The sequence below is a fragment of the Carcharodon carcharias genome, chromosome 10 (assembly GCF_017639515.1).
Source record: "Carcharodon carcharias isolate sCarCar2 chromosome 10, sCarCar2.pri, whole genome shotgun sequence".
Taxonomy (NCBI): domain Eukaryota; kingdom Metazoa; phylum Chordata; class Chondrichthyes; order Lamniformes; family Lamnidae; genus Carcharodon; species Carcharodon carcharias.
In genome coordinates this window covers 29,444,327-29,457,200 of record NC_054476.1, presented here as the reverse complement: position 1 = coordinate 29,457,200, position 12,874 = coordinate 29,444,327, and the positions used below count along the sequence as shown (strand labels likewise).

General features: G+C 42.5%; 1 protein-coding gene across 5 annotated transcripts in view; it reads right to left on the bottom strand.

The window, feature by feature from the left end:
* Positions 1-1,009: 1,009 nt before the first annotated feature.
* The window catches only part of LOC121283147, a 135,605-nt gene continuing 123,740 nt past the window's right edge, over positions 1,010-12,874 (bottom strand). For all 5 annotated transcript variants that reach the window (XM_041197306.1, XM_041197302.1, XM_041197303.1 and 2 more), the window contains one exon: positions 1,010-7,679. In XM_041197306.1, coding sequence (XP_041053240.1) covers positions 7,289-7,679 — 391 coding nt within the window. In that variant the 3' untranslated portion in view covers positions 1,010-7,288. The remainder of the gene's footprint in view (positions 7,680-12,874) is intronic.

Sequence of the window (12,874 nt, the reverse complement as noted above, 5' to 3'; positions counted from 1 at the left end):
CCTGGAGGCTCCAGGGCAATCCTGGGAGATTGGCAATGCTATTAAAGATTAGAGAAATTGTGACTCTATTGGGACTGGACTGGAAATCTAGCCACACAGAATGACCTGAGAGAACATCCTTCTGAGCAGCAAGCTTGGCAGCTGTGAATGATGACTGTCAACCTCTTACGACTATGTTGGCTGGAGGGAAATCTGTCCATGTTGAGTTGGTATTGAAAATCCTTTTGAGGCAGAAATTTGGCAAGGGTAGCAAAATGAGAGATTATACCCTTGAAATCGGGAGAACTCCCTCCAATCGAATGGGTTGATATAAACTATTTAAGCAGGAAATCCAAAATTTGTCAGCTGAAACTGATTCTATGTTACCTCTTGAGAGGAGGAGGAATCAGAAGACAATGTTTGACTGTTTACTTTGCTGCCAGTTTTGCAACAGGCGATTGTTTACCCTTTAGCTTCATTTATCATTGGCTTGAGACGCTCCCAATTATAAATGTGTTAAGAAGACCATTTAGAGTCATAGAGTTATAGGACACAGAAACAGGCCCTTCGGCCCATCGTGTCTGTGCCAGCCATCAAGCACCTATCTATTCTAATCCCATTTTCCAGCACTTGGCCCGTAGCCCTATGTGCTATGGTGTTTCAAGTGCTCATCTAAATACTTCTTAAATGCATGCTTGAAACGTCATTTCTGGCCAGGAAACACGGACTTTGACAATCAGTGCTGACTGCCTACGTTGTAATCCCACTTACTGTTTGTCATTCTGTTAAGTTTCATTTGAAGTGGTAAATTTTTACCCTCTTTGCTGAGAGCAGATATCTGGTCTGTTTCAAGCAGCAATCAGACAATTGCCTGTGACATCTCAACCCATTCTTGCAAGCTTTTAAAAAAAAATTAAAACCTTATTATTAGAAACTTATTTTTAAGTATTTTAGTGTGTGTAAGTGAAATACAAGTGAATAATCCTTTTAAAACTTAATATTATTGAACTTTTGAAATAAGCATACATGGTAGCAGGTAAAATGTTTATTGTCCAGTTTGAAAAAGCTTTATGCAATTTATAATGTAAAATGAAACCATCTCCAGCTTTGTACATTAGTAAAGATAAGCCAAGTATTCAGTAATCAAAACCGATTATAGTTTAACTTTTGTTTTGCAAGCTTAGATTTTAGCAGTAAACTTCACAAGAGAATATCAACATGAAGGGAGGGAGGGAGGGCCTCTCTTTTCAAATGTATGAGGTGGGAGGGAGAATGAGTACAAGTTGTGCTACAGCTATGTAAAAGACTAGTTTGGCTCAGCTAGAGGATTGTATCCAATCCTGAGCATCACACTTTAGGAAGGATGTGAAGGCTTTGGAGAGGGTGCTGTAAAGGTTTGCTAGAATGGTTCCAGGGGTGAGGGATTGCAGTTATGTGGATGGACTGGAGAAGCTGGGGTTGTTCACCTTACGGGTATTTAAATTCATGAAGGGTTTAGCTGGAGCAAACAAAAAGAAAGTTACCAATGGCTGAAAGGTCCATAGCGAAAGGCTCCAAAGTTTAAGGTGATTGGCAAAAGAATCAGAGGGTGACACAAGGAAAGCCTTTTTTATGCAACGAGTGGTTAGGATTTGGAATGTACTCACTGACTGATAGTGTGGTGGCAAAGCATTCTATAGTAGTCTTCAAAATAGAATTGGATGAAGGAGAAAAATTGCAGGAATACGGAGAAAGAGAGAGAGAGTGGGACTAACTGGATTCCTCTTCAAATGAGCTGCCACAAACTTGATGGGTTGAATGGTCACTAACTGCACTATTCTATGATTCTAATTATGCCTGATGTGTGCTCCAGCCTTAATAAATCCAAACATTAGAAGGAGGAAGAGGTAGGAGGCTGGTTACCTGAGTGAGCACGCCCAATAAGGAACACAGCAGGAAAGGTTGAGAACAATATCATCAATACTCCCTTAGAAGGATCTTGCGAATCAAACAGGAGGACAAAAGAACAAACATGAGCATCTGCCAAGACACAGACATGTCACGTATCGAGGCCATGATAATCTCACATCAGCTGAAATGTACAGGCGATGTGATCAGAATGCCAGGCTCAAGACTGCTCAATCAGATATTCTACTCAGCGCTACATCAGGGAGCCCTTTCAAGGACTAATGGAAATGTTTCAAAGACAATCTCAAAGCTTCCATGAGGATCAGTTCTATTAACATCAATAGATGCCCAATTCCAACCAAAATGGCAACTCACTATCAAAAATGGTGTCAAGACCTTCCAAATAACAAGAGCACCCACTAAGAGAGAAAGGCAAGAGAGACAGAAAGAGAGGGCAACTGTTCAAGCCAACAATCTGCCATCACCTCTGCCATCTGACAACTAATGTCCTCACTGTGGGAAAGCCTGCAAGGCTAAGGTAGGTCTCATAAGCCATCTGTGATCCCACAGCCAACACTGACATATCACTTAAGCCCAGCCATCCGCGAGGAAGAATCCTCCTTGAAATGAAGGATTTGTCAACAGATAGGAAGGGTGTGCTAGTCAGGAAACTGTAGGCCAAAAGAACGTGATTTCTTCACCCACTCCAAAATTGCTCTAAAGTCTCCAGATATTGAAAATTAATTTCCAGAACACTGCTGTATGCAACTCAGGAGAAAAATCAGAGGGGCATTAAAAATGTTTTTTTTTCTTCAAATGCTTTTCCTAATTAGTCATAAAAGTATTGGGGGTGGGCAAAACAGATTATTTGATTGATCATGAGTTATCCAATCAGTAATTAGTAGTCTGTTCACCTAATCAATGGAAAAAAGGGTGCACTGTGAGAATGGAGAGGCCAAGTTGATGGTGAAAGTGTGAAGGAGGGACAGTTGGAAGTAGTGGTCATATGATGAAACCTCCAGGAATATATCTAACCTGAGTTGGCAACCCTGGACTTTGCCTACATAAATGATGGATGGAAAATTAACTTCAGGCTCACAACTTCCCAATGAGCGTTCCTTGTAAGCACCAACTCTCCATCTGATCAAGAACCTGCCCTCGTATCTCACTTTCCTCTTTCACTCTCTGAACACTTAAGATTAACAACTTCAACCCTTAACCAGCTCGCAGACTTCCCTGCATGATTCACGTTTCTATATAATTGGATTGATCAATGCATTCAAATTAATGAACTCTATGGCATTCCTAAGAGGTGTGATGAGGCTTTATGTAATTGCAAGTCTCTCTTTTATTCACATGCCATCATACCGCCTTTCCTGCTAGAACTAGTTTATTCACATTTTGTCTTTCCAATGTTTTTTCACAACATTGCTGAGATATCTTTTAAGTATCATCCAATTCTTTTCACCTCTTTCCAGTGCTGGAAATTTATGAGTGACTTTTGTATTAGTAGTTGGTGCATCTGAATTCTTCACCTTTACTTGTTCTCCCCTTTTCTATTTAGTTTTAGTCAGTCATGTGCCACTTTTATACTGGAACTCTATTAGTTTAGATTATGGGAGACTGTAGTCTATCAGCTGGCACAGCATGTTTATATCACCAAATCCCATTCACTTATCAATAAAGGGTTCAGGAGAAACCTCTATCCAGAGAGTGATTAGAATAGAACTCTACTACAAGGAATAATGAGGCAAATAGTAAAGATGGATTTAAAGGGAATTTAGAGTGTATGAGGAAGAAAGGAAAAGAAGGATATGCTGATAGGGTGAGATGAGATGGGGGGTAGGAGAAGGTTCATGCGCAAAATAAATAACAGCAAGGACTAGGCCTAATGGCCAGTTTTTCTGTTGTAATTATCCTGCAAGTTAAATTGGAAAAAAAAACTTAACCTGGAAGGAGAAGCTTTATGTTACGAATTGGATTTAGTAGTTTAGTAGCAGGAGTTGGCTCACAGAGGTTGTGTTCCATATTATTTACAGCAAAGAAATAGGCCTTTCAGTCCAATATGTCTGTTGGACCAAAGATTTCCAATGTTTTCCAATTTTATTTCAGCTTTCTTTATTTCCTTTTTAAAAAGTTCCCAATAATGGTTTTCACTGGAGGTGAATGTCAGCGCCATAAACTTTGATGTAATCGAGTTTTATTGAGTGGACAGCCTAAGAATAACCAACTGAGGCTTTCTCAATAAAATGCCCCCCAATGATTGGTGGTGAAAGCTTCCAAACATCAAAGGCAACAACAACTTGTATTTATATAGTGTTAGATGTCCCAAGACATTTCACCGGAGCATTGTCAAACAAAATTTGACACCGAGTCACGTAACGCAATGTTAAAGCAGACGGCCAAAAGCTTGGTCAAAGAGGTAGGTCTTAACGAGCATTTTAAAGGAGGAGAGAAAGGTAGCGAGGTGGAGAGGTTTAAGGATGGAATTCCAGAGCTTATGGCCTAGGCAGTTGAAGACACTGCACCAGTGGTGGAGCGATTAAGACTGCTTAAGAGGCCAGAATTGGAGGAGTGCTGATATCTTGGAGGGTTGCAGGGCTGGAGGCAGTTGCAGACACAGGGTGAAGCAAGACCATGGAGGAATTCGAAAATAAGGATGAGAAATTTCAAATGGAGGCTTGCCGGACTGACAGCTAATGTAAGTCAGCGAGCACAGGGGTGATAGTTAAACAGGACTTGATGCGAGTTAGGATACACGCAGCAGGGATTTAGTCGAGCTCAAGTTTATGTAGGCTGGGAGATGGAATGCCATCCTAGGGAGCATGGGAATAGTCAAGACTAGAGGTAACAAAGGCATGGATGAGGGTTTTAGCATCAGGTGGAAATGGACCATTAACTGAGAGCCAAAGGCCTTGGGAGAAGAAGTTTTGGGAAATGAACAGAAGCTGAGAAAAGGAAGATACAGCTTCCATAGAAAAGTTATGCATAGGTCCATAAAAATTATTCTGAAATTTAAATTGAAAGCTGCAATGTGCTTTCGATGAACTGAACCAGGTTTTCTTTCCTCCTCTGGATCATCTCCTCTGTACACAGATTCAATTGGTCGGATATCTAAGGGCTGAAGAAAGTGCCGACGAGGGGAAAGGACAATGTCTAGTCACATGCCTTGGTACAAGTGAGGTGGATGCAATGTTTAGGATGGCCTGGTTTGTACTGCTTGTATTCAGCTGAATTCACATCAAAACTCAGACCATCACTGCACGTCCTCCTGACTGCATACAAAAAAGGCAAGAAAGGACTATGGGCAGCTCCATTGGACAGTGCAAGCTCGGGTAGAACGCTAACTCCCAGGAGAAGGAAAAACACATTTGAGCTCTTAAGCTTTAACAGACATCAACAACTTGTATTTATCTAGCACCTTTAATGCAGTAAAAACATCCCAAAGTATTTCACAGGAGTGTTATCAAACAAAGTCTGATGCCAAGCCAGAGATATTAGGACAGGTGACCAAAGGTTTGGTCAAGGAAGTAGATTTTAAGGAGTGTCTTCAAATAGAGAGAGGTGCTGAAAGGTTTAGGGAGGCAATTCCAGAGCTTAGGGTCTATAAGCAGCTGAAGCCATGACAAACAATGGTGGAGCAATGAAAATTAGAATAAGTAATCTAACCATGCAAAGAATGACCTGAGAGAACGTCTTTCTGAGCAAGAGACCAGAATTGGAGGAGCACAGGGATGGCGGAGAGGGGATAGGGACAGAGCAAGGCATTTGAAAACAAGGATGGGAATTATAAAATTGAGGCATTGCTAGACCATCAGAAAGCCAATTGCTGTCTCCTTGTTTTGCACATATCCAGTCTCTCAGTGAGTCTACTGATTTGAAAGGGTGATCAACAGAAAGGGTGATGTCATGACTTAATGAGGCATTGTTCTGCTGGGCCTTTGTTATAAGCTAGTCCAGAGTTGCTTATTACACACAAAAAACTGCAGCACTGAAATTGGAACAAAAGCGATTGCTGGAAATCTGAAATAAAAACAGAAAATGATGGAAATATTCAAGAGGTCTGGCAGTATCTGTGAAGAGATAAACAGAGTTAACATTTCAGATCAAGGACCTTTCACCAGAACTGAAGGAAGACAGAAATATCGTAAGCTTTGGAAGTGAAAGGAGGCAGGAAGAACAAAATTGAAGGTCTGGGTTAGGGTAGATGGCAGGAAAGATTATATCACAAAAGATTTCATGATACAAAAGGCATAAAAAGTGGTAATGGTTGTAGTAAAGGAATAAAAGATGTGGCAAGAGTGGGTGTGAATGGCAAAATAATGAACAGCTGGGTTCAAAAGCAAAAACGCACAAAACAAGATTAAAACTGGCACATGCAAAAAAAATCAGAAACTAAATGCGGGGACAGAGTTCATGCTCTGAAACTGTTGAACTAAATGTTGAGTCCACAAGGTTGTAAAGTGTCTAATCGAAGGATGATGTGTTGTTCCTTAAGCTTGTATTGAGCTTCATTGGAACACTGTAGCAGGCCAAGGACGGAGATGTCCAGGTGAGAGCAAAGTCAATAATTAAAATGACAGGCAAGTTCGGGGTCCTGTTTGCAGACTGAGCAGAGGTGCTTGCAAACTGGTCACCCTAGCTGCATTTGGTGTCTCCTATCAGCTGTCAGACAAGCATCAGGAACCATCAATGAGAAGCCAGCTAGACTACAAGCAGAATTTTATGGCCCTGTTTCAGTGGGGACTGGGCTGTAAAATACGGTGAGACATTCTAAACCCCACTGACTTCAACGGGAACGTAAAGTCCCACTGTCGTAAAATTCTGCCCTACCGTGGAGATGCCTTTAACAAAATCTAGGTACGCATATGAGGAAGAAAGGAGTAGAAGGATATGTTGACAGGGAGAGGGGTAAAGTAAATGGAGGACAATGTGGATCAGAAACATTGGGAATGGGCTGAATGATCTGTTCTGTCCTGTAAATTTCTATGTAATGCTGTGCACGGCTGTAGGCTGACAAACAGAATTCTTGATATTTTTCAGAAAATATTCAGGAGTTCTATATAATTTATATTGAATGGGAATGGCAATTTTTAATTTTATATTCGGATTAGACATGCCTGATCCAGCAAAATTATTACACAGCAGAAGAATAAAGTTGGCAGAATTAATTTCTTGCAAAGCTCTAATTCTAAGGACTGCTCCTTTGCTAAGGTGTTCATTTGCTCTTAAGTATAAATTTAGCGAGGGTTTGGAGCCAGGGACGAGGGTCTCACTCCAGCCAAAGCACACCGGGAAATTACTCACAGGGAAAAGTCAATGGATGATAAACTGGGGCTGATTTCTTAGGTGACTTTCCAGCCTGTGCCAGCAGTCGCAAAATTTAACTTTTAAGAGAAGGTGATCACTCTTTTAAAAACATTTAATTGGCAGCTCTTGGCTGCATCAGAATCTTTTCAAGTTTCTTCTGGAAGTGCTCGGGCAGCTCCTTAGGCCTCTCGCTGGCTGCGTCCACAAAGACGTGGATGGACCTTCCTGTTGTGCAGGCCATGGCCTCAAACCCTGCCAGCAAGGGACTGCCCGAGTAGCATCCGTCAGAGAGGAGGTCGTAATCCAAGGGCAGCGGGATGCGGCCCAGGTGGGGCTTGAACAGAGCCACCCGGTAATGCACACTAGACCGGCCAATCCTTTCCACCCCCAGTGCTGCCAGTGGGTTCTGAGGGAACATCATGGGTGCATGGAATGAGCACTTGCAGCTCACGATAAATCCCACCATTGACGAGGTCTGCCGATTTGCATTTAACCCGCAGTACCTAGAGCAGAAAGGGAAACAGAGTTATTACACACTCAATCTGTGTGGCAACATAAGGCATCAGTAGCCTCAAAGTCAGCTTGGCTCAATCAATTCCATTCATGCCTCAGATGCACAGTCGCGCATTTCCATCACTTGATCATCAGCAGCCATGCCTTCAGTTGCCCAGGCCCTGGGGGGGTGGATTTCCTTCCCTAAACCTCATCTCTGCTCCTTAAAACTCTGATCAAGCTTTTTGTCACCTATCCTAATATCTCCTTAGATGGTTTGGTATTAGCTTTTGTCTGATAATGCTACTATGAATCACCTTGGAATGTTTTGCTATTTAAAAGGTGCTACTTAAATGCATGTTGTTGCCGTTGTGGGTTCAAGCATTGCTCTGGAACCCTAAACACACAATTTAAGGCTCTATATCGCTGCAGTACTGAGGGAATGCAGCATTAATGGAGATGCTGCCCCATGGATAAGGTGTTAAACCGAGGGTCTGTGAGCCTATTCAAGGGGCAGGAAAGATCCCACAATGCAATGTGATGAAGAACAGGAAGCTTTGATATTTTGGCCAACAACCCTCCTCCAAACAAAACAGAGAAACAGATTATCACATCTCAATTCATCTCCAATGTTCTCACTAAACTGACTGGAAATTACGGAGCGTACTTTGTTATTTGTTAAATACTGCATTCACATACAAAAAATTCACTGACCTCGCATAGCAACAAAAACATTGTTCATCACATTGCTGTTTGTAAGATCTTGGGAATATGGGAACAGGAGCTTCACTCCTCAAGCTAGTTGATTTGGATCTTAACTCCATTTACCCTCCATGGTTCCAAATCACTTCATAAGCTATCAATCTCAGTTTCAAAATTTTCAGTTGAACACCCACCCCTCCCATATCCTCAATAGGTTTTTGGGGAGAGAATTCCAGATTCCCACTGTCCTTCCTGTGAAGAAGTACTTCCTGACATCACTCCTAAAAGCTAATTTTGAGGTTATGTGCCTTGTTCTGAACTTCATGAGGGGAAGTAGTTTCTCTCCATCCATCCTATTAAATCCTTTAAAAATCTTAAACACCTCAATTAGATCACCTCTTAAACTTCCGAATTCACACCTAATTTATGTGACCTATCTTAATAATTTAACATTTTTAGCCCATTGTTCTGTCACAAATTGGCTACTGCATTTTCAAGCATACCAATCAATCGGCTCAATGGAATTCATTGTATGCAAATGACTCTGAGAAATGTTTGAGAAATGTGATAATGTCCAGTGAGTTTCTTTTTCAGGGCTGAGCTCATATGATAGGCTAAATTTACCACGGACATGGGCTGTTGCAAACTCCAAAATGCTTATTGCACCACCACATTCATTATCTTATCACTGCTGGCCCCACATCAGCAATGAAAGACAATTGAAGAAGGCAGATAATGTCCAGTCATAAATGGCTTGTTCCCCTCCCCACCTCCCCAATGATGTTGACATCTTTGTGTACAGTTCTACAGATCCTTCATCGCCTCAAAATCTCAGCAGCAGCACTTTCTTCTACTGAAGGAGAGACGTAACATAACCAAATTCTGGCCGTGTTCTGATTTAACAACTGCTTTCTAGAAAAGAAGTCACTTGATAGTAATTGGAGCAGATCTTCCTCTTGTTAACCAGTTGTATCTCTGGGTAACTTTTGGTAATCTTTCTATTTGGCTCAGCATATTTCTCACCACGTCTTGGGTTGTGTTCCTATGTTGAAGACACTCTGTATACCCAAGCTGATGTATGCCTGGCTTTGTTTCACCCAGGTCAAAGTAATTCCTAGCTAAGCCACTAGGGGAGTTGCTAACGTGATGAAAAGAATGGCATAATTAACATGGGGAAGAGTGTTAAATGTGAAAGGGATTCTCACTTTCAGACTAAAAATGCCACAGGATGATCACATCTAGAAAAATTCTTCATTTTGAGCATCATTCACTGAGTGTCCTTAAGTAAACAATCAAGGCTGACTCTCCCAGTGCAATACTGAGGGAGTGATGCACTTTCGGAGGTGCCACATGGGAAGCATCATCTGAACTCTTAACTGAAGATGAACTGAATATAGTGGGTAGGCTGGAGGATGAGGGTAAGAGAAGAGATAACAGCACAAAGTTACACAAAAGAAAATCAAAGAAAAGTATAAGAAGAAGGAAGACTTGCATTTTATATAACAATCTCAGAATATCACAAAGTGCTTTACAGCCAATAAACTGCTTTTGAGATGTAGTTACCATTGCAATGTAGGAAACATGGCAAACAATTTGCACAAAGTAAGGTCCCATAAGCAATGTTTTAGGTGTTCAGGTTATGGCATCTCTGACAGTGTAGCACTCCCTCAGTACTGTACTGGGAGAGTCGGCCTTGATTGTTTGTTTAAGTCTATAGAAGACACAAGGATAAACATTGACCAGGTCACAGGGGAAGATGTCCTTACACTTATTTTAAAGAGTGCCTTGTGATCTTTTACGGCCACTAGACAGGGCCTCAGGTTAACCTCTCACCCGAAACAAGGCACTTCAGACAGTGCAGCACTCACTTAGTACTGCACTGGGAGTGACAGCCTTGATTTTGTAGTCAAATCTCTGGAGGCAGACTTGAGCCCATAACCTTCTGACTTAGAGGCAGGAGTACTACCCACTGAGCCCTGTGGCTAAAACATAATGGGGAAGCACGTAGGTCATTTCTTCTATTGAAAGATTAGATAGCTAAGTGCAAGAAATATTGCCGGTGACAAGTTAAGGCCTGACCTGGGACTACAAAGTATTGCAGAGTCCAAGTATAGCCATCATTTCTATGCTTCACTGTAGTTTCTGTAATGAGTACAATATGCATCCATTTATGATTAAAAAGTTGCAACCGTAAAACAAAATGATGCATCAGTGGAATAAGCAGGCAGCAATGCTGGAGCTCTTTGTTCCTTGAGGGCAGCTACTAATAAAACTAGTCATGTAATAAAAGAATTAATAGAACAAGAGCCCTTGTATGAATCTGCATTGTAGTAAATTGAGCAACATAACAAGATACAGAGAGAGAGGGGAGGAACCATGGATGTTGGATCTGTAAAGGGGACTATGGTACTGGTACTTTCAGTGAAGTGCAAATGAGATTTGGGCCCAGATTTTTGCGAAAATCCTGGAAATGGCCAAAAATTCTAAGTTCTGCCCCCAAAAATGGCATATTTCATAGGGGCTGGAGTGAAGTCAGGCTGGGGTTCACGCATGCGCGGTTTACGGATGCAGCTGGCCATTTAAATCACCAGCTGCCTCCACTGAAGTGGGATTTTGGTAGGCCAGGAGCCTGTAACCCAAAGTGAACAGATTAGACCTGGTAGGAGGAGGTCTGAACCTGGTGGATTTGTTTGGATAGCCAGTGTACCCTTTTGGAGAGGTAAGGTACCCCTTTGGATAGGGTCCCGGGACACATTTGAGGGAGGTAAGGCACCTTTTGGGAGAGGCAAGGCACCCTTTGGGATTGTTAAAGGTGAACGTGATTTTGCACCTTTTACCTACAAATTCACTGGAACTGTTAGGGTGTCAAGAAACTGTCAAAGAACTGTCCAGCTGTCAAAGAACTGTCAAAGCGGTTAAGTAGCTGCCAAAGGATACTAGGTGAGTTAGCAAGGAAGGGTGCTGGGTGGGGCCATGAGTAGAAATGAGTTGGCACTTAGTTGGCACTAAGTTGGCATAGGGGCTATAAAAGTCCATGGGGATTTGGGAGGCATAGGGGGTATGATGGGCCATGGGGGGGGGGGTGGTAAAGGGGTATGGATTGGCATAGGTATGAGGGGCCAGGGGTGGGTGGGGGCATGTGGTGGCATAGGTTGGCCTTGGATGGATCATAGGGAGTGTGTGGGCGCAGTGAAGGAGCGTGACTGTTTTTTGTCCTATTCTACTTTTTAACATTTATTTCAACCCAGTGCCAGAGCACAGAGGCAGGCCCTCCGCCCAGCCCACCTCTGCACACGGCAGCCTCCGTTCTTGTTCCATTCTGGGGACGGCAGGCCTGACTTCTAATCTAGCCTGCCCACAACCCCCCCCCGCTCGCCCCCGGATCAAAAATCTGACCTGTGGGCGGCCAGGAATTTGCCCATTTCTGTGCAACCAAACCCAAGGCGAAAATCTGGGCCCTGGCCTCACACTCTGTTTTTAGTAAAATCCATTGTCCCATTGTGATTCAAGGTGAACACTGAGAATCAGTGAACGTTACTGTCCGTCAAGCTATCTGGCAATAATTGAACATTGGGATGGACAAATGTTACTGCATGCTAGAATTAAGACACGGCCTTTCCAGTGACATGCACTCATATTATAGAATATGACAGCAGCTGCTGCAAAGAGAGGCAGTTTTACTGCATGAATTTATTATGGAATTAAATCACCGGCAACCTAGTTCCTTCCTGGTTTTGACGCAACGAGAACAACTTTAATTTCGTCCTTATCAGATTACATATATTCACTAATGCATTGCGTGTTCAAAGGCAGAAGGTTAGCAGAGTACAGCGATCCCTATCTGCCCTCAATAAAGAGCAGCGCACTGTATTATTTTCACAGGCTTCAGTCCTCATCTAGAAGAAATGTGCTCCCAGCCCTTTTATGAGCTGGTCTTGGAGAGAACGCACAAGATTTCCTGCATCCCATCATCGAAGGCCGTTCCTCCAGCTGCCTCGACCTTAAGCTCTGGAATTCCCTCCCTAAATCTCTCCGCCTTCCTTGCTCCCTTTAGGATGCACATTAAAACCTACCTCTTCAACCAAATGATTGGCAAAAGAACCAGGGGCAACGTGAGGAAACCTTTTTGCACACAGTGAGTTGTTGTGATCTGAAATGCACTGCCTGAAAGGATGATTGGCAAGCTGATTGAATAGTAATTTCCAAAAGGGAATTATGTAAATACCTGAAGGAAAAACAATTGTAGGACTATGGAGAAAGAGCATTGGAGTCAGATTAATTGCTTTCTCTGTCATAGAGCCAATTTAGGCATGTTGGGCCAAATGGCTTCCTTCTGTGCTGTATCACCCTATGACTCTGTAACTCACCTGGAGCAGTTACAGGCAGCCAAGAGGGCAGGATTCTGAAAGCTAATGGATTGCCCACTCTCCAACTCTCACATGAATCAATGGGTAGTACAAGAAGATGACATCTAGTAGCAAAGTGCTTGATGCAACACAGGAGC